General features: G+C 47.4%; 1 protein-coding gene across 4 annotated transcripts in view; it reads left to right on the forward strand.

Moving 5' to 3' along the window:
- Positions 1 to 24,613, forward strand: part of LOC144269025 (P-selectin-like) — a 44,188-nt gene extending 19,575 nt beyond the window's left edge. Inside the window, exons 9-18 of one of the 4 annotated variants that reach the window (XM_077824471.1) lie at positions 737 to 922; positions 1,680 to 1,865; positions 4,113 to 4,298; positions 5,378 to 5,563; positions 7,676 to 7,861; positions 13,498 to 13,683; positions 16,071 to 16,193; positions 18,435 to 18,465; positions 19,796 to 19,851; positions 23,220 to 24,613. In XM_077824471.1, coding sequence (XP_077680597.1) covers positions 737 to 922; positions 1,680 to 1,865; positions 4,113 to 4,298; positions 5,378 to 5,563; positions 7,676 to 7,861; positions 13,498 to 13,683; positions 16,071 to 16,193; positions 18,435 to 18,465; positions 19,796 to 19,850 — 1,325 coding nt within the window. In that variant the 3' untranslated portion in view covers position 19,851; positions 23,220 to 24,613. The remainder of the gene's footprint in view (positions 1 to 736; positions 923 to 1,679; positions 1,866 to 4,112; positions 4,299 to 5,377; positions 5,564 to 7,675; positions 7,862 to 13,497; positions 13,684 to 16,070; positions 16,194 to 18,434; positions 18,466 to 19,795; positions 19,852 to 23,219) is intronic. The other 3 variants (XM_077824472.1, XM_077824473.1, XM_077824474.1) reach the window with 3 other exon arrangements.
- The last annotated feature ends 2,280 nt before the right edge of the window (positions 24,614 to 26,893 follow it).

Below are 26,893 nucleotides of genomic sequence, written 5' to 3' on the forward strand. Positions count from 1 at the left end.
TGGGGGGGTGTGGAATGTACATTGCTGAGCTGGTGTGATCCCAGGTGACTTTCCATAGGAGCCCATTTCTTTGCCAGGTCTAGGGAATACAGCTATTGTATGTGGAGGTTTGGGAGCCAGGATTGGACTTTTTGATCTGGGGCAGCTGTGCAATATAAAGCTTCATTGAGAGAAAGTTGTGTAAAAGAGAGACAATGGGCCTGATTTGCTACTGTCCTGCTCCTTGAGCAGCCTTTTACACCAGTGCCAAGTGAATGCCCCCCCACCCCTAGCACTACTGTCCCCTGGCTCCTCTTCCTGTCACCTACCCCCAGACACAACCAACCACTTGCCTCCTGGCACCTCACTAACCTGGCAATTCAATAACCATCAGTCCCTGTCCCTGGTACCCACACTCCAGACAGCTCACCCCTCGGGCACCACACCTCTGGCATCTAGCCATTGAATTCATGATGGCATCTCATCCACCGAAGGTCTTACACCCCAGCTCCTCCTTCCACATAGCATTTCACCACCCAGTTCCCTTGGCACACCACACCAAGGGTCTGAAATCCCCAGCATTGCCCCACCCAGCACATGATGCCTCTGACAGCACATCGCCCAAAACGCAGCACTCACCCTCATACATGGACACGCCCATGGCACTTTCACCCCCTCATTGGCTGATTCCGTTGGCACTTCACCCTCCGGCACCAATGGACCTATCCCCTTATGCAGTTCTGCTTTGCAATTCCAGCTGTCAAGTGCCCAGTGCTGGATTCCCCAGACAGGGGCCAATTAAACTGCACTCATCGGCATGGAGACTTCACATATAACTCTACCTGTGCCTTTTCCTGTGAGACGGGGTTTGTACGGAATGGATCTGAGACGCTGGAGTGCACGGCCCTGGGACAATGGACAGGGCGTCCCCCGCGCTGTGAAGGTAGAGGAACAGTGTTAACTGTGGGGGTGTGTGGAATGTACATTGCTGAGCTGGCGTGATCCCAGGTGACTTTCCATAGGAGCCCATTTCTTTGCCAGGTCTAGGGAATACAGCTATAGTATGTGGAGGTTTGGGAGCCAGGACTGGACTTTTTGATCTGGGGCAGCTGTGCAATATAAAGCTTCATTGAGAGAAAGTTGTGTAAAAGAGAGACAATGGGCCTGATTTGCTACTGTCCTGCTCCTTGAGCAGCCTTTTACACCAGTGCCAAGTGAATGCCCCCCCACTCCTAGCACTACTGTCCCCTGGCTCCTCTTCCTGTCACCTACCCCCAGACACAACCAACCACTTGCCTCCTGGCACCCCACTAACCTGGCAATTCAATAACCATCAGTCCCTGTCCCTGGTACCCACCCTCCAGACAGCTCACCCCTCGGGCACCACACCTCTGGCATCTAGCCATTGAACTCATGATGGCATCTCATCCACCGAAGGTCTTACACCCCAGCTCCTCCTTCCACATAGCATTTCACCACCCAGTTCCCTTGGCACACCACACCAAGGGTCTGAAATCCCCAGCATTGCCCCACCCAGCACATGATGCCTCTGACAGCACATCGCCCAAAACGCAGCACTCACCCTCATACATGGACACGCCCATGGCACTTTCACCCCCTCATTGGCTGATTCCGTTGGCACTTCACCCTCCGGCACCAATGGACCTATCCCCTTATGCAGTTCTGCTTTGCAATTCCAGCTGTCAAGTGCCCAGTGCTGGATTCCCCAGACAGGGGCCAATTAAACTGCACTCATCGGCATGGAGACTTCACATATAACTCTACCTGTGCCTTTTCCTGTGAGACGGGGTTTGTACGGAATGGATCTGAGACGCTGGAGTGCACGGCCCTGGGACAATGGACAGGGCGTCCCCCGCGCTGTGAAGGTAGAGGAACAGCGTTAACTGTGGGGGTGTGTGGAATGTACATTGCTGAGCTGGCGTGATCCCAGGTGACTTTCCATAGGAGCCCATTTCTTTGCCAGATCTAGGGAATACAGCTATTGTATACCGTGGTTTGGGAGCCGGGACTGGACCTTTTGATCTGGGGCAGCTGTGCAATATAAAGCTTCATTGAGAGAAAGTTGTGTAAAAGAGAGACAATGGGCCTGATTTGCTATTGTCCTTCTCCTTTGGCAGCCTTTTACACCAGTGCCAAGTGAATGCCCCCCAACCCCTAGCACTACTGTCCCCTGGCTCCTCTTCCTGTCACCTACCCCCAGATACAACCAGCCACCTGCCTCCTGGCACCCCACTAACCTGGCAATTCAATAACCATCAGTCCCTGTCCCTGGTTCCTCGCCTCCAGACATCTCACCCCTCTGGCACTTAGGCATTGAACTCGTGATTGTATCTAATCCCTCAGAGGTGCTAACATGCCAGCACCTCATTCCACATAGCATTTCACCCCCAGCACCCAGTTCCCTTGGCACGCTGCGCCAATTGTCTGAAATCCCCAGCACTACACCACCCAGTACATGATGCCTCTGGCACCACATCACCCAGAACTCCATACTCCCAGCACTCACCCTCATCCACTGACACACCCATGGCACTTTCACGCCCTCACTGGCTGATTCTCTTGGCACTTCACCCTCCAGCACCAATGGACTTAACCCCTTATACAGTTCTGCTTTGCTATTCCATAGAGCAGGTCCTCAAGGAATCAATTCTGAAGCACTTAGAGGCGAGGAAAGTGATCAGGAACAGTCAGCATGGATTCACCAAGGGCAAGTCTTGCCTGACTAATCTAATTGCCTTCTATGACAAGATAACTGGCTCTGTGGATGAGGGGAAAGCAGTCAACGTGTTATCCTTGACTTTAGGAAAGCTTTTGATATGGTCTCCCACGGTATTCTTGTCAGCAAGTTAAAGAAGTATGGGATGGATGAGTGGACTATAAGGTGGATAGAAAGCTGGCTAGATCGTTGGGTTCAGTGGGTAGTGATCAATGGCTCCAAGTCTAGTTGGCAGCCGGTATCAAACGGAGTGTCCCAAGGGTCGGTCCTGGGGCCAGTTTTGTTCAATATCTTCATTAATGATCTGGAGGATGGCGTGAATTGTACCCTCAGCAAGTTTGCAGATGACACTAAACTTGGAGGAGTGGTATATAGCTCAGTGGTTTGAGCATTGGCCTGCTAAACCCAGGGTTCTAAGATCAATCCTTGAGGGGGCCATTTAGAGATCTGGGGCAAAAATTGGGGATTGGTCCTGCTTTGAACAGGGGGTTGGACTAGATGACCTCCTGAGGTCCCTTCCAACCCTGATAGTGTATGAAATGATATGCTGGAGGGTAGGGATAGGATACAGAGGGATCTAGACAAATTAGAGGATTGGGCCAAAAGAAATCTGATGAGGTTCAACAAGGACAAGTGCAGAGTCCTGCACTTAGGATGGAAGAATCCCATGCACCGCTACAGACTAGGGACCGAATGGCTAGGCAGCTGTTCTGCAGAAAAGGACCTAGGGGTTACAGTGGACGAGAAGCTGGATATGAGTCAACAGCGTGCCCTTATTGCCAAGAAGGCTAACAGCATTTTGGGCTGTATAAGTAGGGGCATTGCCAGCAGATCGAGGGACGTGATCATTCCCCTCTATTCGACATTGGTGAGGCCTCATCTGGAGTACTGTGTCCAGTTTTGGGTACCACACGACAAGAAGGATGTGGAAAAATTGGAAAGAGTCCAGCAGAGGGCAACAAAAATTATTAGGGGACTGAAGCACATGAGTTATGAGGAGAGGCTGAGGGAACTGGGATTGTTTAGTCTGCAGAAGAGAAGAATGAGGGGGGATTTGATAGCTGCTTTCAACTATCTGAAAGGGGGTTCCAAAGAGGATGACTCTAGACTGTTCTCAGTGGTAGCAGATGACAGAACAAGGAGTAATGGTCTCAAGTTACAGTGCAGGAGGTTTAGGTTGGATATTAGGAAAGACTTTTTCACTAGGAGAGTGGTGAAGCACTGGAATGCGTTACCTAGGGAGGTGGTGGAATCTCCTTCCTTTGAAGTTTTTAAGGTCAGGCTTGACAAAGCCCTGGCTGGGATGATTTAGTTGGGGTTGGTCCTGCTTTTAGCAGGGGGTTGGACTAGATGACCTCCTGAGGTTCCTTCCAACCCTGATATTCTATGATTCCAGCCGTCAAGTGCCCAGTGCTGGATTCTCCGGGCAGGGGCCAATTAAACTGCACTCATTGGCATGGAGACTTCACATATAACTCCACCTGTACCTTCTCCTGTGAGACGGGGTTTGTGCGGAATGGATCGGAGCTGCTGGAATGCACAGCCCTGGGACAATGGTCAGATCGTCCCCCGCGCTGTGGAGGTAAGGTACAGGCTATATGCTTCAGGACGGTCTTGGGAAGCTGCTTCTGCTCACCTGGTAGGAAGCTCTGGGGCAAATTATACTGAGTTGACCTTAGAAAGTCTGAACTTACAGAACTGGAAAGCAAATTAAGGAAATCTTAAACCCAGGATTTAGAGCCTGTCAGGGTTCCCTCCCCACTCTGAACTCTAGGGTACATATGTGGGGACCCGCATGAAAGACCTCCAAAGCTTATTTCTACCAACTTAGGCTAAAACTTCCCCACGGCACAAATTCTTTGCCCTTGGAGGGTACGCTGCCACCAGCAAGTGATTTAACAAAGAATCAGGGAAAGGACCACTTGGAGTTCCTATTCCCCCAAAATATCTCCCTCTAGCCCTCACACCCCCTTTCCTGGGGAGGCTTGAGAATAATATCCTAACCAATTGGTTACAAAGTGATCACAGACCCAAACCCCTGGGTCTTAGGACAATAGAGAATTCAGTCAGGTTCTTAAAAGAAGGATTTTATTTTAAAAAAGGTAAAAATCACCTCTGTAAAATCAGGATGGAAAATAACTTTACAGGGTAACAAAAGATTCAAAAACACAGCAGAACTTCTCTAGGCTTGGTTTCAAAGTTACAAAGAATAGGAATAAACCTCCCTCCAGCAAAGGAAAAATTCACAAGCAGAACAACAGATAATCTAACATGCCTTGCCTGGCTTTTACTTACAATTTTTGTAATATGAGAGACTTTTAGGATGGTTTATAGGAGAAGGAGTTTGCTGACCTGATGCTTCTCTGCTTCCCAAGAGAACACACACAACAAAGCCCCCCCCCCAAGATTTGAAAGTATCTTTTTTCCCCATTGGTCCTTTGGGTCAGGTGCCAACCAGGTTATTTGAGCTTCTTAACCCCTTACAGGTAAGGAGGAATTCTAGGCTATCTTTAGCTGTATGGTTAGGACAGAGCCTCTTTGAACACTAACAGGAAACTCTGTAACTGCTGTGATTATGTAAGCTAAGGCCAGGATTTCCAGTGCTGTGGGCTGCTGCAGATCTCGTGGAGCAATCAGTACTATTCTGCTTTGCTATTTCAGCTGTCATGTGCCCAGGTTTGGCCGCCCCTGGCAGAGGCCGATTAAACTGCACTCACTGGCATGGAGACTTTGCATATAACTCTACCTGCGCCTTCTCCTGTGAAACGGGGTTTGTGCAGAATGGATCGGAGACAGTGGAGTGCACAGCCCTGGGACAATGGACAGGGAGTCCCCCACTCTGTGAAGGTAGAGGCCCAGCGATAACTGTGTGGTGTGTGTGGAATATACATTGCTGAGCTGGTGTGATCCCAGGTGACTTTCCATAGGAGCCCATTTCTTTGCCAGGTCTAGGGAAGAGAGCTATTGTGTACAATAGTTTGGGAGCCAGGGGACTGGACCTTTTGATCTGGGGCAGCTGTGCCATGTAAAGCTTCATTGGGAGAAAGTTGTAATAGGGAGACAATGGTTCTGGGTCACCATTGCCCCGCGCCTTGTTCAGCCATTTAAAGCAGTGCAAAGTTAGAAGATGGATGTTACACTCCCTAGCAAACACCTCTCCTAACTTATCCCCGTAGCACCTTACTTTTTAGCACACGCATGGCACCTTCCTCCTGACACTGCACAACTCATCAGCCCATATTCCTGGCATCCCACCTACCAGCACCATCTCTCCTATAGACCGCACTACTCCAGCTCAACTGCCATGGAGTGGGGCAAAAGGGGCAGTTTTCCCCAGGCCCTCCATTTGAAAGGGCCCCCAAACCAAATGGTCTTGCAACCTGGTGGATGGGGTAGCAGTGCCACTCAACTCTGGTGCTGCAACCCTGTGTGGTCACAATACCGAGAGCAGGAAGCCAGGCCCAGCTCTGGGAGAAAAGCCACCGCTGGGTGTGAGCTTGCTTGATCTTCACTGCTGTCAGCCTCCCTCCATCCCCACCCCATTGGCCTCCAGTCAGTCAGTGTTTTTCACCCTTGGATTTTTTGGAAGGGGTGGTCTCAGTTGCAGATTTTTCCCTTGGCCCCCAAAAACCTCTCTGTGACCCTGCCCTCTGGCACCATAACACTTAACCAGTCCACGCACAGTATCACTCACTCCCATGTCACCCACTCCCCACAAGCCCCCAGCAACCCAGCCCTGCAGCAACACCCCAGTAACCATTCCCTGGTTCCCACCCTCCAGCACCCCCCGTCCTGCTGTGCCACTTCACCTGGCACCCCATCACCCTCTCATTTCACCACTCAGTACTTTACTCCTGACTCCACTTCTCCTGGAATTCCATATTTGAAGCACCCCCACAACCCTCCCTGCACCCACACACCCTTGACACTTCCCTACCCATCAGCCCATTCCCCTGGATCTTCACCCACCAGCACCTACCCCTCACGCATCTAGGCTTCTGCCTTAAGACTTGTGTTTTGTTATTCCAGCTGTCAAGTGCCCAGCACTGGACACCCCGGGCAGGGGCCAATTAAACTGTTCTAACTGGCATGGAAATTTTGCATATAATTCTACCTGTACCTTCTCCTGCGAGACAGGGTTTGTGCAAATTGCACGGCCCTGGGAGAATGGACAAGGTGCCCCCCACACTGTGAAGGTAGAGGCACAACATTAACTTTGGTTGTTTAGTGAGGATGTGGTGGAGCTGGTGTGATATGAGATGTCCTTTCCATAGAAGCCCAGATCTCAATAGGAGAGCTATTGTGTAGAATGGTTTGGGAGCCAGGGGAGAGGATCCTTTGATATGGGGCAGCCATGAAATTAAAACCTTTACAAAGAGAAAGTTGTGTAATAGGGAGACAAAGGCCTGGATCATCATAGCTCTGCCCCTTGTTCAGCCTTTTACACCAGTGCCAAGTGAATGCCCTACAATCCCTGGCACTACTGTCCCCTGGCTCTTCTTTCCATCACCTTCCCCCAGACACAATCAGCCACCTGCCTCCTGGCACCCCACTAACCTGGCAATTCAATAACCATCTGTCCCTGTTCCTGATACCCCCCCCTCCAGACAGCTTGCCCCTCTGGCACCACACCTCTGGCACCTAGCCATGGAACTCATGATGGCATCTCATCCCCCAGAGGTGCTAACACATCAGCACTTCATTCCACATAGCATTTCACCCCCAGCACCCAGTTCCCTCGTCATGCCGCGCCAATGGTCTGAAATCCCCAGCATTGCATCACCCAGTACATGATGCTTCTGGCATCACATCACCCAGAACTCCATACCTACAGCACTCACCCTCATACACTGACACACCCATGGCACTTTCACCCCCTCATTGGCTGATTCCCTTGGCACTTCACTCTCCAGCACCAATGGACCTATCCGCTCATGCAGTTCTGCTTTGCTATTCCAGCAATCAAGTGCCCAGTGCTGGATTCCCCAGACAGGGGCCAATTAAACTGCACTCATTGGCATGGAGACTTCACGTATAACTCCACCTGTGCCTTCTCCTGTGAGACGGGGTTTGTGCGGAATGGATCGGAGATTCTGGAATGCACGGCCCTGGGACAATGGACAGGGCGTCCCCCACGCTGTGAAGGTACGGTACAAGCTATATGTTTCAGGACTGTCTTGGGAAGCTGCTTCTGCTCACCTGGTGGGAAGCTCTGGGGCGAATTACTCTGAGTTGACCTTAGAAAGTCTGAACTTACAGAACTGAAAAGCAAATCAAGGAAATCTTAAACCCAGGATTTAGAGCCTCTGTGAACACTAACAGGAAACTCTGTAGCCGCTGTGATTATGTAAGCCAGGATTTCCAGTGCTGTGGGTTGCTGCAGACCTCCTGGAGCAATCAGTACCGTTCTGCTTTGCTATTTCAGCTGTCCCGTGCCCAGGTTTGGCCACCCCTGGCAGAGGCCAATTAAACTGAACTCAGCCTTTGTCTCCAGGCCTGGACTAAATGAGGCCCACTAGCTCTTTCCCATCTCCCAGGCATGCATGCATTTATGTATTCACTCATTGTCTGGTATTATGTACAGCTTGGTGTTTTACCCAACATTGGGGGTCCTTGGCAGAGGTCTCTTTGCTGTCAGTTTTCCTTCTCATTTTTAAGTGAATATCTGTGAATTCCATGTTTTTCCTAGCTATTGGGTGTCAACTTCACATGTCTATTACCTGACTAAAAGTCCTATTTCTGGTTGAAACACAGATTGAAAGCTTTCAGAGAGGGAGCAAGTTCTTTCTTTTTTCCCTTCAAACTGAAAATAAAATCAAGCTTATTATTTTTAAGGCACTAGAACTATCCAAAATCCTGGCCCATTTTGGTGTCAGATGCTGCTCAGAACCTGCACCATGGTGTTCCTGAGCAATCTTATAGATGCATAGATTCCAAGGCTAGAGGGGACCACTGCAATCATCTAGTCTGACCTCCTGTATAGCACAGGCCAGAGAACTGCCCCAAATAATTCCTACAGCAGATCTTTTAGAAAAATATCCAGTCTTGATTTAAAAATTTTCAGTGTTGGACAATCCACCACAACCCTTGGTAAATTGTTCCAGTGGTTAATTACTTTCATTATTAAAAATGTATGCCTTATTTCCCATCAGAATTTGTCTAGCTTCAACTTTCAGCCATTGGATTGTATTAGACCTTTCTCTGCTAGATTGAAGATCACACTATCAAACAGCTGTTGCTGTCATCGGGGGCAGAGGGGTCATGCAGGGCCTCCTGCCTAATGGCTACTTTTCAGATATGGCGGCAGTCCCGCCTAAGGGCTAAAGTTCAAGTATGGTGGGAGTCTTGCCCAATAGCAATAGTTCAAATGTGGCAGTAGTCCAACCAAGTGGCAACAGTCAATGGCAATGGCGCAGATGTGGCAGAAGTCCTGCCTACTGGTCACTGCTCGAGTGGGAGTAGGGGAACCCAGGCCCACTGTACTCCACTGGGTTCCAACCCAGGACCTTGAGAGACTGGTTCAGCTGCTCACCTTTCTCCCTTTGGTGTCAGCCTCCAGTCAGCTTCCCTGGCCACTTCCTACTCCAATCTACATCCCATCCAGTTGCCGCCCGTCTCTGGTAGACTTCTCCTTCCGGGCTTCCAGCCCTCATCATGGCCACTGGGTGCTATGGCTCCCCTGCTCGATGCTGGGTCAGCTCCGGTCCTGCCTGGGAGCTCCCAGGGCACAGCCCCAGACTGAGTTGCCTGGCTGGCTTTTAAACCATGCCTCCAGGCTGAACATGCTCGGCAACGGCATGGGGCAAGGCTTCCTTAGCCCTTAACTCTTACTTAACCCCCTCCTGGCCAGTGAGGGGTTTATACCTCCCATCAGAGTTGCCCATATGGGTACTTATAGACTGTGATCAAACCACTTCTTAACCTTCTCCCTGTTAAGATAAATAGATTGAGCTCTTTGAATCTGTCACTATAAGGCAGGTTTTCTAATCCTTTAATCATTCTCATGGCTCTTCTCTGAACCTTCTCCAATTTATCAACATCCTTCTTGAATTATGGACTCTAGAACTTGACACAGGATTCCAGCAATGGTCACACTAGTGCCAAAACCCGAGGTAAAATAACCTCTCTGCTCCTCCTCAGGATTCCCCTTTTTGTGCATCCAAGGATCACACTAGCTCTTCTGGCCACAGTGTTACACTGGGTGCTCATATTCAGCTGATTATCCCCATGACCCCCCAATCCTTGTCAGAGTCACTGCTTCCCAGGATAGAGTCCCCCATCCTGTAAGTATGATTTGTTTCTGGATGTATTAGATTAGTTTAAATCTCAGGAAAAACTTCCTAACCGTCAGAACAGTCGGACACTGGAATAGACTGCCTTGGGAAGTTGTGGAAGCTTCTTCACTGGAGGTTTTCAAAAGGAGGCCAGATAGCCATCCATCTTGGATGGTTTAGCCACAACAAATCCTGCATCTTGGCAGGAGGTTAGACTGGATGACCCTTGTGGTCCCTTCTAACCCTGTGATTCTATGGTTCTATGATTCTCCATTTAGTTGTTTTCAATTACACATTGTTTTCTTGCACCCAACTGACCAACAGATCCAGATCGCTCTGTGTCAATGACCTGTCCTCATCATTATTTACCACTCCCCCCATTGTTGTGTCATCTGAAAAATTTATCAGTGATGATTTTATGTTGGGCCAAAAACGAATCCCTGAAGGACCCCACTAGAAACACCCACTCAATGAGGAATCCTATTTACAATTACATTTTGAGACCTATCAATTGGCCATCTTTTAATCTGTTTAATGTGTGCCATAATTTTATATTGTTCTAGTTTTTTAACCAAAATGTCGTGCGGTACCAAGACAAACATCTTACAGTGTATTACAGAGTATGTGTATTACAGTGTATATGTATTACATCAACACTATTGCCTTTGTCAACCAAACCTTTAATCTCATCAAACAAAGATATTGTTAGTTTGATCTATTTTCCATAAACCCATGTTAATTAGCATTAATTATATTACCTTCTTTTAATTCTTTATTAATCGAGCCCTGTATCAGCTGCTCCATTATGTTTCCTAGTATCAGTGTCAGATTGACAGGTCTATAATTTTCCAGGTCATCTTGTAACACAGCTCTGAACAGGCCTCAGGCATGGCTGTTAATGTGTGCCTGCAAAGCAGCTGTCAGTGCCAAATGGAGCTATCATAGGAAAAATGGGGTTGGTATGAATTGTATTAAAAGGTTCCAAATTCTGTGTCGTAATCCACAGACTTCCATACCACAGGCTCTTCAGTCTCACCTATTGAACTAGAGGCTCAAGGCAAGGCTCCCCTTTCCCCATTATTATGATTTAGGCTCTCTAGGCCCCATGACAGTTGCACTTGCTTTCTGTAACGAGGGCTAGCACAGCTGTCCGAGCTGCTCCCTGGAGAGGAAGCACACTGCTCGTGTAGCTGCAGGCTGGTGTTCAACACCAGCGATGTTCCACACAAAGAGTATGTTTGCATTGCAGTCAGAGGTGGGATTGCAACATGTGTAGACATACCTGAGCTGGGAATGTTTACACAGCAACTAGATACCTGCACCTGGCCTGTGTCATCAACTTGGGCTCGCAGAGCTCAGGCTACAGGGTTATTTGATTGCTGTGTAGATTTCCAGGCTTGGGCTGGAGCCTGATCTACGTATGCTCCAGTCACGCTTCTGATTCTGGTGCAGACAGACCTTAAGAGGTGCTTAGCCAATGTCTCTAGTTACAGTTTCCTAGCAGGAGGTATACACTGCATGCTCCCAGTTACATTGTGAGAGCTATCAGTGACCCACTTCCTCTGAGCTCTTTATCCATCCATCCCTGCTGCATTCCATGCTCCACTGGGGTGTACTGAGGTCAGGGTGTCTTCCCAGGTTGGCAATGGCTGCATTGTGTACTGTAATATTTAAGGCTGAACTTTGCAAGATGGGTCTGAACTAGGGCTGTCAAGCGATTAAAAAAAATAATCACTATTAATCACGATTAAAAAATTCATTGCAATTAATAGCTTGATTAATCGCGCTGTTAAACAATAATAGAATATTATTTAAATATTTTTGGATGTTTTGCACATTTTCAAATACATTGATTTCAATTTCAACACAGAATACAAAGTGCACAGTACTCGCTTTATATTTATTTTTTATTATAAATAGTTGCACTGTAAAAATAAAAGAAATAGTATTTTTCAGTTCACTTAATACAAGTACTGGAGTGCAATCTCTTAATCATGAAAGTTGAACTTACAAATGTAGAATTATGCACAAAAAATAATTGCATTCAAAAATAAAAGAATGTCAAACTTTAGAGCCTAAAGTCCACTCAGTCCTACTTCTCGTTCAGCCAATCACTCAGACAAACAAGTTTGTGTACATATGCAGGAGATAATGCTGCCCGTTTCTTGTTTACAATGTCATCTGAAAGTGAGAACAGGCATTTGCATGACATTGTTGTAGCCGGTGTTCCAAAATATTTACATGCCAAATGCGCTAAGGATTTATATGTCATATGTCCCTTCATGCATCCATGCTGATGATGGGTTCTGCTTGATAACGATCTGAAGCAGTGCAGACCGACGCACGTTCATTTTCATCATCTGAGTCAGGTGCCACCAGGAGAAGGTTGGTTTTCTTTTTTGGCGGTTCAGGTTCTATAGTTTCTGAATCAGCGTGTTGCTCTTTTAAGACTTCTGAAAGCATGCTCCACACATCGTCCCTCTCAGATTTTGGAAGGCACTTCATATTCTAAAACCTTGGGTCAAATGCTGTACCTATCTTTAGAAATCTCACATTGGTACCTTCTTTGCGTTTTTTTAAATCTGCTGTGAAAGTGTTCTTAAAACAAACAACATGTGCTGGGACACCATCCAAGATGGCTATAACATGAAATATATGGCAGAATGCGGGTAAAACACAGAGCAGGAGGCATACAACTCTCCCCCAAGGAGTTCAGTCACAAATTTAATTAATGCATTGTTTTTTAATGAGTGTCATCAGCATGGAAGCATGTCCTCTGGAACGGTGGCTGAAGCATGAAGGGGCATACGAATGTTCAGCATATCTGGAATGTAAATACGTTGCAAAGCCTGCTACAAAAGTGCCATGGGAACGCCTGTTCTCACCTTCAGGTCACATTGTAAATAAGAAGCGGGCAGCTTTATCTCCCTTAAATGTAAACAAACATCTGATGAAGTGGGCTGTAGCCCATGAAAGCTTATGCTCAAATAAATTTGTTAGTTTCTAAGGTGCCACAAGTACTCCTGTTTTTTTTGTTTGTCTGAGTGATTGGCTGAACAAGAAATAGGACTGAGTGGACTTGTAAGCTCTAAAGTTTTACATTGTTTTGTTTTTGAATGCAGTTATATAACAAACAAAAATCTACACTTATAAGTTACACTTTCACAACAAAGAGATTGCATTATGGTACTTGTATGAGGTGAACTGAAAAATATTATTTCTTTTGTTTATCATTTTTACTGTGCAAATATCTGTAATAAAAAAATCATAATATAAAGTGAGCACTGTACACTCTATATTCTGTGTTGTAATTGAAATCAATATATTTGAAAATGTAGAAAAACACCCAAAATATTTAATAAATTTCAATTGGTATTCTATTGTTTAACAGAGCAATTAAGATTGCGATTAATCACAATTAATTTTTTTTAGTTAATCACTTGAGTTAACTACAATTAATCAACAGCCCTAGTCTGAACATTTCATCATTTGTTTTCTTTATTCCAGTCATGAGATGCCCCAAGCTGAGGGGCCTAGAGCCAATTCTTATGAATTGCTCCCACCCTCTGGGATCCTTCAGCTATGGGTCAGTGTGTCGCTTCCACTGCACTCAGGGCTACTTCCTCAATGGGACGAGCAGGGTGCGGTGCCAGCCTGATGCGCACTGGTCAGACAAGATGCCTACCTGCCAAGGTACGTTGTTTTGCCATGTTCTAACTTCCACGTGGAGCAGTGCTTTTCCCTTGCAAGCTCTTTGCCAGAGAGAGACAAGAGGGTGAACGTGGAGATGCTCAGGTGGGGACTGAGCATTCCCAAGGTGGGGAAGGAGATGTAGGGGCTGCCAAATGAGGCTGGGCTCGGTGACAGGAAGAGCAGGGCCCTTTGAGGTATATACTAATAATTACATCCCTTTGCAAAGCTTCATACTTGGGTGAAACCAGCAAGCACTAGAGAGTGGAACACAAGGGTGGCCAGTGGGCAGCAGACATTATGTCCATGTAGCTCAGCCCAGTATCCTGTCTCTGGCAGGAGCCAGCACCAGATGCTGCTGGGGAAGGTGCAAGAAGCCCCACAGCAGGCAGATGTGGGATGATTTGCTCCACTAGTTAGCGGTTGACTCAAGCAAGAGGGTGTCTGTCCCTCCAAGACTCTGTATTTAGTGTTTTCTGTTACAACTCCAGATCCTCTTGTGATCTGTATAAACAGCAAATGCCTTGCTGGGCCTTGAGAAGCTCCTGCCCTGGTATCTGTGAGAGTACCACCAGCACATTGGTGCACTATGTGATCATGTATCGGATTTGAATTTGCCACCTTTCGTTTTCACTGAATGTCCCATTATGCTATGAGACTGGGAGAACACTCTCCAGTACCTTCTCCAGGTCACTTTTATCAGGTCCTCATTTATCCATCCCCTCTCTATGGCAACAATCCCAGTCTCTCTCCTTGTCTCTCTAAAAGAAAAGGAGTACTTGTGGCACCTTAGAGACTAACCAATTTATTTGAGCATGAGCTTTCGTGAGCTACAGCTCACTTCATCGGATGTAGTGAGCTGTAGCTCACGAAAGCTCATGCTCAAATAAATTGGTTAGTCTCTAAGGTGCCACAAGTACTCCTTTTCTTTTTGCGAATACAGACTAACACGGCTGTTACTCTGAAACTTGTCTCTCTAGCCACCCTGCTCTGATCCTGCGATGTCACTTTTGAGGGGGGTGAGCAGCACTTCACATAGCATCCCATGCAAGGGCATCCCATTCCTTTCTATAATGCTGCTCTATATTTTCCATATTATGCTCCATCCAGTTTCATTTGCACCCTAACAATTTGTTTGGTTTGTTGACCGCCACTGCACATAAAGCAGAACAGCACTCTCCATTGAATTGTCCCTAGTGATGCCCAAGTCTATTTCCTTAGGTCACACAGCTTATTTATAACTCAGTATGATGGATGGGGTAGATGGATGGATGGATGGATGGATTTATTCCCTCCAGCCAAGGGTGCCAGAACCGGCTATATCCACCCACTTTTTACATGGACGTAGTTGTGGGGGCAGGGGGCCACGTTGTATCCCCAAACTGCAAGCCCAGGCAGGCACAGAGTGGCGGAGGTAGGGGCTGCGTTTCACAGTGAGCAGCTGATGATCAGTTCCCCAACTGCAAAGCTCAGCCCCTGCCCACAGCACCAGCCTCTTCCCAGTGGGGGACTGAGGTGGGCCTTAGCTCCCCCTCACCACTAGTCCTGGCCACTCTCCATGGCCCCGCCCCCTGCTCCTCCTTTTCCCCCCAAGGCCCTGCTAGAAGCCTGAGCTGGGCCGTGGTAAGTAGGGTGACCAGATAGCAAGTGTGAAAAATCAGGACAGGGTTTGGGGGGTAATACGCGCTAATATAAGAAAAAGCCCCGAATATCAGGACTGTCCCTATAAAATCAGGACAACTGGTCACGTAGTGATAAGAGCCATCCAAGGAGCACGCCCACTGTGGAGAGCCCCGGACCCTCCACCACAGGGGAGGCGGGGCCGTGGGGGAAGAGGAAGGCAGGGGTGAGGCCATGGAGGAAGCAAGGCCTTGCAGGCCCCCCACTTCTACCTAGGTTCCAGCACTCCTCCGTCCAGAATGTATTACTTTGCATTTATCAACTCTTAATTTCATCTGATTTAGGAGCAGGGGTCCCAGTAACTTTCAATGGGATTCAAGAGTCTAAAGCTCAGTTTTTTAAAGGTATTTACGTGTTGCTTCATTCAGCATTGCAAGGTCTAAGTGACTTAGACAGCTAAGTCCTATTAAGTGCCTACGTCACTTTTGAAAAGTGACCTAGCTATCCAAGTCACTTAGGGCCAGATTTTTAAAAGTATCGAGGCACCTAAAGACACAGACAAGGTCCTAGTGGGAATGTCAGAGGCATACAACTCCCAGAGTTCAGCACCTCACCTTCTTAGGTGCTTTTGTCAATCCCACTAGGTCCTGTTTGTCTCACTAGGGACCTAAATACCTTTGAAAATCTGGCCCTAAGACGCTTAGGTTCTTTTGAAAATTTTACACCCAGTGATCTGAATCCTAACACGTTGGCCTGGGAATTTATTTCAGAAGAGGCAGCTCCCTATTTCAAGCAAGTCCTGCTTTACATGGGTGGTGGAGCTGTGGCCCTTGTGGCCCTATTGCTGACAGGAATGCTCATAGCTCTGCTAATCAAGCGTCTCAGTGACAAAGGTAAGAAATACATGGCTTTTTTTGTGCCTTTGGTCATTACTGCTGTGGGCATTTGCCTGGAAACAGGTGATTTATCCCTTGAAGAAGTGCAGTTAAGGTCAGAAAAATGATTCAAGATGGCCCCTTATTAGTCCATGTGGTTCATCCCTGCGTGCCTATTTATGGACAAAAGTACACCCTCTCCTCAGCTCTGCAGACCCAGCATAGCTGAGGTAGGAGCTGGATTCTATTCTGCCTCACATGGCTGAGGGCAGCAGCATCTTTGTCCCTGATGAGGCTTGGTGAGATGAAGGGGCTGAGCCAACCCCCACCGAAGTCAACAGAACCAGTGTGGCTGCTGCCACTATTTTCAGGGAGGTCCAAAGGTCTGAAATACAGAAGGCTGGCATGCTGGAACCCTTTCTGAGGGTAACCAATGCCGTTCCTTTTCCTCAGGAGGTAAACAAAGCCCCAACAGAGAGATAGGAGCCCTGTCAGCTGCACCTTGCTCTGCTGGGCCCGCCTAATAATAATCTCACCTGTCCCAGAGGCCTTGTATCCATGCCCCTTAGCTCAGATCGCATCATTAAGGTGGTCCCAGTTCTCTTCCCTCTGCTCAGGCATGGAGTCTAGCCATGTGGGGTGTGACTTCCCTTGGTGTTATCTGGACCGGTGATCTGCTAGGTCACTCCAATCCTTACCCTGCTCTGCTGTGGGAACCCCACACCCTGGTTGTTCCCGCACAGCCTCTGGCACTTAAGCTGCTCCCAGCTATGTGAGTGAGTACTTTTGGCCAGCCGCTGCTTTGATTGTGCAACCGAATGACGCTAGCCAATATCTAGGCGGTGAGTCAGTTATGCCCCTGGATGCTGCAAGTTTATATGAGTTCATCAATTTAACAAAGAAATTGATACGTACCAGGCTTATCCCAAGGGGAGTCTCTGACACGCTTCAAACTAAATGCACTACTTCAGGTAGAATAAACAAAGAAATGCATTAACTACTGTAACGATGAGGCCTCTGGCGCGACACAACTGAGAGTGTCAATTCAGGACAAATTGCTTAGAGCAGGGCAGTTACAGCCTAAGACTGGGTTTTCTCCACTTCTAAGGCACATCAAACCAACCAAGCAGAGAAGACTTTGGTCTCACCCCACTGGCTAACCAAAAGTCATACAAGCAATTCCCTTAGACACTCCAGTTTCCCAATATCACCACCAGCAGCCACTCCTTATGGGGATAAAGGGTTATGAAAACCAATACCCCAGTAAAAGAAAAAAGGTTCTCCTGATCCCAAAAGACCAAGCCCCAGACCCAGGTCAATACACAGGTCAGATCTTACCCACAAATCACGCTGTTGCCAGTCCTTTAGAATCTAAAATCTAAAGGCTTATTCGTAAAAGAAAGAAATATAGATGAGAGTTAAAATTGGTTAAACGGAATCAATTACATACAGTAATGGCAAAGTTCTTGGTTCAGGTTTATAGCAGTGCTGGAATAAACTGCAAGTTCAAATGAAATCTCTGGAGTACATCCACAGCTGGGATGGGTCATTCAGTCCTTTGTTCAGAGCTTCAGTTTGTAGCAAGATTCCTCCAGAAGTAAGAAGCAGGATTGAAGACAAAATGGAGGGGTATCCAGGGCCTTTTCCGTTCTTTCCCTTATGGGTGGAAACTCGTTTGTTCTCCAGTGCAAAATCACAGCAACAAGATGGAGTTTGTAGCCACCTGGGCAAGTCACATGTTCATGCATGACTCAGTTTGCAGGCAGCAGCCATTGCTCACATGCTATCTTGAATGTCCCAGAAGACTTCTCATTTATTGATTGCTGTTTCCCAAGTTCCATTGTCAGTTAAGTATTTTTTGACTGGGCACTTAATCTGCAAATTCTTCTCAAGAAGCTGACCAAATGCTTTACTAATGTTACTTAGAATCAAACACATTGAGATACAAGTACATAGCCAATATTCATAACTTCAACTCGACATGACAAACTTTGGATACCACGCAATCATATTATAAGGATGAACATGGGGGTATAGGGTGTTCCCCCGAGATATATAACGTTACATGGGGGGCATATGTACCTGAGCACAGTTTATCTCCACTAACCATCTCAGAATTTGCTCTCGGAAGCCAAGGTGAGAAGTTAGTCTGTCAGAGACTGCTTTATCCCACATGCTTACCATACCCTTCACTGATGAGATCTGTTTTGTTGTTGTTGTTTCTGCACCATCCCATGGATGTTTCAACTCCATCATCAGAGGAAGAAAAAACACTGCTGAATCCCACCAGGTAAGACAATGTGCTTTGTGTGCTGATCACTCTAACTTGTACCATGGCTTTCATGAGCATTGCAGCTACCATGGAGCTTGCCAGTCCCCTGTTTTTCCTCACCAAGCCCTTCCAAAAATTTTAGGCTTTTGGAGTGAAACATTCGTGCCCAACCCCAAAAGTGAATTTTTTTGAAAGTCTGAACAGGAATGGTTTATGGTATCAAGCACGAGGTGCGTAGGGCACTTTCCCTCATCATAAAACGTCATATAGTCCTTACATCAATAACTGTAGTGCTGAACCAGCTGAGGCTAGAAAGCTGAAGTCTAGCAGGGACATAGACACCTTCTCAACATGGGCTTTGAGATTTACAATGAAAACTGGTTTTGATTAGACCAAATGATGAGCCTTTGGCATGATAGGTGCATTTTTAACAATGATTTGCCAGTGTTCCAAACAAAGGCAGGGTGCACTGTTTTGCATGTGTTGCTAATGGGACTGCATACACGGTATTACATGCATTCCACGGTATGCATCCGATGAAGTGAGCTGTAGCTCACGAAAGCTCATGCTCAAATAAATTGGTTAGTCTCTAAGGTGCGACAAGTACTCCTTTTCTTTTTGCATACACATTGTAAACAACTAGTCAGTAAATGCCAACAGAATGAGCTAGGGCTCTATAGGAGTCCTGTCCTGGTCAATGGGATTGTCTTGCCTGTTACATATACCATGATTTTTTATTACTAAATTCCAGTATTTAAAATAATAACACAGAGAGCCATTTCTTTCATTGGGTCCTTTAAAAATTGCAGTTTTAACAGGGGTCTCTGTTATAATCCACGCTGTGAGAATTTAAAGTGTGTTCCACCATGAAGCCAAAAACATCGTGGCATGGAGTCCCTGAGGATGACCCACGTATTGTGTTGTTTTGTTAGACCCTGTCTTTCTGTGAAGTGCAGGCTTAGGCCTGGAAGGGCAGTAAAGGTTTTGTAAACAATAGACATGAGAATGGCTCACAAGATGGGGGCATTAAGTTCATTGCTGTTTACTTGTAATATGGATCCATATGAACACAGGTACAAAATTTATGTGCAATCATGACTGGTTACAGCACCACATTCAGGGGATAAAGAGACTCTGATAACACATCCTCCCAGACACAGATGGAGTGGCTCATTCAGGAAAATGTGTGAGTCTTCAGGAGCTGCCACATCTGTGCCCCAATTCTTACTTTGCCTAGGGTGAAAGAACTAGCTCCTTAAGAGAGAAAAGGGCTTTTTTGACCTATGGTGGAGTTCTCTCATTTCCTATCACTCCAGGTTTATACCAGTGTGTTTCTGTTGTTGTCTAGTGACCTGGGAGTAACTGGTGTCTTTACAAATGCAACGTTTGACTCCAACTTGTAAGGTAAACTGTCAGAGAAATCAATCTCGAAATGCTTATTTATTTCTATGAGACAGAGTGGGTAAGGTAATATCTTTTATTGGACCAACTTCTGTTGGTGAGAGAGACAAGATTTCGAGCACACAGAGCTCTTCTTCAGGTCTGGGAAATATACTCCAAGCCTCTAAATGCAAGATGGAACAGATTGTTTAGCATAAGTAGTTAGCACATATTCTAAGGGACCATTCAAGGTAAAGTGGCCCATTAACACATATGCAGTCATAGGACAAAAAGAGGGGGTTAGTGGGTAGTAGATTGTTGTAATGAGCCATAAATCTAGTGTCTCTGTTCAGTCCATGATTTTTAGTGTCTAGCAGAGTTATGAATTTAAGCTGCCAGGCTCATCTTTTGAAAGTGTTGTGTAGGTTTCTTTTGAGGATGAGGACTGATAGGTCAGATATAGCGATCACTTTGTGAAAAGTGTTCACCCACACATGATGTGATATTTTTGTCTTTCATCATTTTACTGTGTGACTCATTCAAGAGCTTAGTGACTGTCTGGTTTCACCCCATAGTTTTTATTGGGGCATTTAGTACACTGGATGAGGTATACCACCTATTATGATAGGCATGAGTAGGATCCATGGATCTTGAAAGGTGTGTTGTGAGGGCGTTGATCATTTTAGCTGTGGATTTATGTCTACAAGTTTTGTATCTGTTGTTCTGGCAGGGGCTGGTGCCATTTTCAGTTGGTGTCTCTTGTCTGCGGGGAGCTTGCTTCCAATGATGCACTTGGAGAGGTTGGGCCTTGACTGAAGGCCAGAAGAGGGAGTTCAGAAAAAGTTTATTTCAGGATGGGGACCCCATCAATTATGGGTTGTATTTGTTTGATGATACCCCATATGGGTTCCAGTGTGGGGTAGTAGGTGACAACCAGGCATGTGCAGTCGGAGGGGGTTATATTTCTGTATTGATGCAGGTTTTCTTCGGGTATTTGGGTGGTGCATGATGCAATCTATTTCTCTGGTGGAGCTCCTTGTTTGATGAAGTCACTTTTGAATGTGTTAAGTTGTATATCCCAGTCTTTCTCCTCGGAGCATATTCTGTGGTATCTGAATGTGTAGGGGTAGATAACAGATTTTTGGGTGTGTTTGGGGGGGGTTACTGGATCTGTGAAGGTAGGAGTGGTGATTAATGGATTTCTTATATTTAGCTCTGGTCTACACTGAAGGCGGGGCGGGGAGGCGGTATATACAACTTCAGCTATGCAAATAGTGTAGCTGAAGTCGGCGTATCTTAGGTTGACTTACCTGGCCGTGAAGATGGCGGCGAATCTATCGCTGCCACTCCCCTGTTGACTCTGCTTCCGCCTCTCGCGAGCTGGAGTTCCGGAGTTGACGGGGAGCACGTTCAAGGATCGAGTTATCTGCAGGTAGTGAAGACCTGCCCACAGTTGTCTGTAGGGTTCCACTGTTAAAGCTGATTGTGGTGTCCACCAAGTTGATATTAGTGTGGGAGTGTTCCAGAGAGAGTTTAATGGAAGGTGTTTTTAGGTCACTCCAACTTGAATGGTCCCTTAAAATACGTGCTAACTATTTATGCTAAACAGTCTGTTCCATCTTGCATTTAGTTGTGAGTCTTCAACTACCTTTTCCAGACCTGAAGAGCTCTGTGTGGCTCAAAATCTTGTCTCTCTCACCAACAGAAGTTGGTCCAATAAAAGATATTACCTCACCCTACTTGTCTCTCTAATATCCTGGGACTGCCACAGCTGCAACACTGCATATATGTATTTCTGTGGTATATACAAAGCCCTGCTCCTGCCTCTGTTAAAACAATCTCACATTGGAATGAAATTTATGTGACTGGAATACACTAGCCAAGTGGGTTTTTGTCTTCTCTTGTGGCTGGGGTTCATGTTTGTGAATATGAGTCTGTGACTGCTAGAGAAGTTAGTCCTTTAGCTCAGATGGGAGAAGCTCATGCTTTTGGTGCTGGTTTTAATCCCCAGGGACAACTCAAGGTGAGGGAACATGGGCTAAAGGAGTCCAGTTAGCTGGTGGCAGCAGCTTACCTTCTGTTACAGCCCTGGCTAAGTTTCCACTCTGGATAGTCATTAGTCTGCTGTATGGGACTCAGCCTTTGGTTTCCTTCGTGGGCACTACAGTTTTTAATTTAGCTCTTTAGGGACCACATGACAATTAAATCAAGGAACACAGAGTCTTTGCAAAGGAACTTTATAAATACACACACTTTACTTTTAGACAGCACAAGAGTTACAGATCTAAGCCAAAACAAGAAACATTTGCATGCAATTCTCTCCCTCCAAGTCCTCATCACTCCTTTGAGTCCTCTGGTGTTTTCATCAGGGTCCTGGTGGGAAGACAAGCCCCTCCTGCGCACTCCTCCAGCATGTCTTCTTTTTCTGGCAGTGGTCTGGAGCCCTTGTGCAGCCAGTATGTCTCTGTCAGGTGGTCAGCTGGAGGAAAATAGCAGTTCAACCAGGGAGGGAATTCCAGCATCTCCCCTCCCCACACAGGTTTCTGTGGCCTGGTCTATACCTAAAAGTTGATCTAAGCCCTGGTGTAGACACCAATATGTCAATAGAAGAATTCTTCAATTGGCCAAGTTACCGCCTTTCAAGGGGGTGGATTAATCACAGTGATAGAAAAACCCACGTGTCTACACTAGCAAGTGTCTACACTACAGAGCAATAAGCAGCACAGCTGCCATGCCATACCTATGCCCCCATCACACCTTTCCAGACACAATCTGTTCACTAAATGCCAGGATTCTGTTAGCAAACAGCTGAGCTCATTCACAGTGACTGTTATAATTACATATGATATTGCACATAGCAAAATGGAATTTTTAAATTAACCCAGACATAGTTGCCAAATGGTCATATGTGAACTGGCCACTAGAGGCAGACAAAGACACTCTTCTACAGCTTGTTACATGAAAATCCAACATGGTTCAATGTGTGTTTGTTTTACTGTCTAAACAACATGCACTACTGCAAAGGTTCTCAACCTGTGCATCATGGCCACCCCCCTTTCTCTTAGGGTAGATGGGAGGAGTATCATGAAACACTTTTCTATTGTGACATGGGGTCATGACATGGAAAAGGGTGAGCACCCCTGTGCTAGAGGAGCTGTTTTGGATACATGCACAAGCTCTACAAGTTGGTACACCATGCAAAATGTAGTAGAAAGTCCTAGCCTAGTCCTAAAAAGGTGTCTGGAAACTCTTCAGTAAATGAGAACAACTCCCCTCCCCATCCCCCATTCACCCCACCAGCATGTCAATAACTCAGAAATGAATAAAATGAACTTTACCAAACTCTGAAAGAAATTTTCCTTTGGGTGATTTCTTATTTATATTCATTATAGCTAAAGCAGAAGATGCCCCCAGGAGAGAAGATCACTGGAAGTGAAAGGACCTGAAGATGGTACTCATGCCTCAATCCTTTTAGAAGCTGTTTTTATACCTTACTCCTCAGCTCAGCTCTGCCATCATCCAGCCCAAGAACTCACAGTCAGGGATTAAACTAACTCTGGTGCACACATCCCGGCCTGATCTGAAATCCTGGCTTGTTTTTTCTCTGACACTGGGCTTTGGTTCACAATCCAGTTATATCATGTAAAGGTCCCCAAGCATGGGTGGCAGGTGAATCATTGGCTCGGGGAGGTTAGCCCACCTGTCCCGACCCTTCTACCTGAAACCCTGCACCTTCCACGCCCGCCAGAGCCCAGAGACCCCCCACAGTGGCCGCTGGCCCCTGCCCCAGGCTAGCACCCCCAGCTGCCACCCCTCAGCCCCAGAGCACAGGGAGGCCAGGCAGCGTGGCAACCGCCCCACCCCGCATCAGCCCCAGAGTGCTGGGAGGCCAAGCAATGTGGCCCCAGCCCCAGCCCCACCCCCGGCACACCAGAAGGCCCAGCAGCATGACCCCAGCTCCCCACCCCCAGGCCCAGAATGCCGGAAGCCAGGCAGCACAGTCCCCCCACCCCCCAGCCCTGGATCACCAGGAGGCCCTGCAGCGTGGCCCCAGCCTCCCCGGCCTTGGCGTGTCAGGTGGCCCAGCAGTGTGGCCCCAGCTTCCCTAGCCCCCAGAGCACCAGAAGGGTGGGCAGCACGACCCCAGCACCAACCCCAGCTGGGGCCATGATGGCACAGGGGAAGAGTCGCTCACAGAGTGGGAAGCAGGAGGGGACTGGGGACAGAGTGTGGTTGGGGCCACACCTGGCTGTTTGGGGAGGCTCAGCCTCCCCCAGCCTATCATACCTGCTGCCCATGTCCCCAAGCCACTTGTTCCTTCATCCATCTGCCTATTGGATGCTTGAAAAGGTCCTCCAGACCTGGGCCCTAGTGTCTACACCCTCAATCACTTTCTAGTCCAGGGGTGGGCAAACTTTTTGGCCTGGGGGCCACATCTGGGAATAGAAATTGTATGGTGGGCCATGAATGCTCACAAAATTGGGGTTGGGGTGCGGGAGGGGTTGAGGGCTCTGGTTGGGGGTGTGGGCTCTGGGGTGGGGCTGGGGATAAGGAGTTTGGGGTGTAGGAGGGTGCTCTGGTCAGGCAAGATTTTTTCTTTTTAAAAATGAAAGGGTTTTTTTTGGGCAGGTGAAGTATTTCACTTCTGGGTTTTCACCCTGTAGGGTTTATCCTCCTCCACCCCGCTCCCCCAGTAACCCCCCCACACCCCCCCAAAAGCCCGGTCTACCTTCTGATTTCTCTCAATGTGTTGTGCAACAAATAATAAAGAACGGTTTTTAAACAATTGTGACTTTATTTCCTTTCATATATATAGGGGGCGGGTAACTTCAAGAGAAATAAAACACAACTGTCACACCATACCCTGGCCAGTCATAAAACTGCTTTCAAAGCTTCTCTGATGCGCAGCGCACCCTGCTGCGCTCCTCTACTGTTTTCTGGCTGTGCGAAATTGGCCTCCAGGCGAGTTGCCTCAACCTCCCACTCATAGGCGTCCGTATGGGGTGTGTCGGGTGTGCCCAAGCACACCCCAGTGAAGGAGTGGGCAAGCTCGTCCTGCCCGGCCCACCTGAGCTCCCAGCCAGGGAGGCTCCCCCCCACCCCCCCGCAGCCCCGTCCCCGCCTTCCCCCAGTCCCCGGCGTCTCAGAGCGCCGCGTCCAGGACTGGTCCTGCCAGAGCCACACCGCTGCAGCGCTGTCCAGGGCCGCTCCTGGACGTGGCATGCTGAGGCTCTGGAGGAGGGGGAGGCCGGGGTAAACAGCATGGTAAGGGGGCTGGGGCCAGGTGTGGGGGTTGGATAAGGGGCAGGGAGTCCTGGGGACAGTCAGGGGACAGGGAGGGGGGGGTTGGATGGGGCAGAGGTTCGGGGGGGGGTCAGGGGACAGAGAACGGGGGGTTGGATCGTGGGAGTTCCAGGGATCTGTCAGGAGGTGGGGGTGTGTGTGTGGATAGGGGTTGGGGCACTCAGGGGACAGGGAGCAGGTGGGGTTGGTGAGGGGTGGGGTCCCGGGGTGGTGGTTGAGGGGGGGTCTTTGGGGGGGTGTCTGGGGACAAGGAGCAGGATGGGTCGGGGATTCTGAGGTGGGCAGTCAGGGGGCAGGAAGTGGGTGGGGGTTGGATAGAGGGCAGGGCCAGGCTGTTTGGGGAGGCACAGCCTTCCCTACCTGGCCCTTCATACAATTTTGGAACTTTGATGTGGCCCTCAGGCCAAAAAGTTTGCCCATGCCTGCCCTAATGTCTCAAAAAAAAAAAAAAGTGGCTTTGCGTTTTAATTTAATCGCATGATACACTCTATATAGAAAGCCTGCATTTGCTCGCAGCATGCATCCCCACTACTGCGGCGCTGCGTTACCATTGGTCCTCCCCTCCCCTCCAACTACTATTCTAGAAAATTCTTTTATCTATGTAAGCGGCAGCATCAGGCATGCCCAGCGCAGTGTCTGCAATGTTTGTAATCTTTGTTGCGTGTACGCTACTGAAATAGCATAACAAGCCCGTGGCTTTACGTTTTAATTCAATCGCATGATACCCCCTTTTAATTTTAAAATATGGATCAGCTCATTGTTAAGATAAGAAAAGGAGCAGACAAGCTGTTCATGTGAAAGAGCCTTTTCGAAACTAGCACATGTAAAAAACAAACTAAGAAGGACAATGTCCCAACAGCGCGTCGACTCACTCATGATTTTGTACACTGAACGAGAATTGGCTTCGTCAGTTAATTACAATGATGTGATTGAGGAATTTAAGTCCACAACACCTGGTGAGCGATATCTCATTCTCTAGGACAGAAAGATGAAGAAAGCTTAATCTGTTTTGGTCAATTTGGGTTAGCTCATTATCTGGTTAAAGATAAAGATCATGAAAATTGACTGTATCTTTGTATACGCCTGGTTATCACTTTCAGCAAAAATTTGGTATTTTGTGTCTCATTTTTTAAGTAAAGTTTAGTTGTTAATTTTAAAAAAAATAAGTTTAGTTAAGTTTTAGTTTCTTTAGTTAGTTTGATGAATAAAAATGTCCTTTATGATTGAGTATTCAATAAATGTTTGCCTTTAAAAAAAAAATTCCCTGGGTGCACACCCTAATGAAATGTGCTGCACACGCCTATGCTCCCACCCCACCATAAACGTCTCCCCCTTACTCTCACACATATTGTGGAGCACACAACAAGCAGCAATTACAATTGGAATATTGGTTGTGCTGAGATCTAACCTAGTCAGCAAACAGAGCCAGAGAGCTTTTAAAAGTCCAAAAGCACATTCTACCACCATTCTGCACTTGCTCAGCCTATAGTTGAACTGCTCCTTACTATTGTCCAGGGTGCCTGTGTCTGGCTTCATGAGCCATGGCATTAAGGGGTAGGCTGGGTCCCCGAGGATAACTATAGGCATTTCAACATCCCCAACAGTAATTTTCTGGTCTGGGAATAAAGTCCCTTCCTGCAGCTTTTGAAACAGACCAGAGTTCCTGAAGATGCGAGCGTCATGTACCCTTCCCGGCCATCCCACGTTGATGTCGGTGAAATGTCCCTTGTGATCCACCAATGCTTGCAGCACCATGGAAAAG

Source organism: Eretmochelys imbricata, chromosome 8 (assembly GCF_965152235.1).
Source record: "Eretmochelys imbricata isolate rEreImb1 chromosome 8, rEreImb1.hap1, whole genome shotgun sequence".
Classification (NCBI taxonomy): domain Eukaryota; kingdom Metazoa; phylum Chordata; order Testudines; family Cheloniidae; genus Eretmochelys; species Eretmochelys imbricata.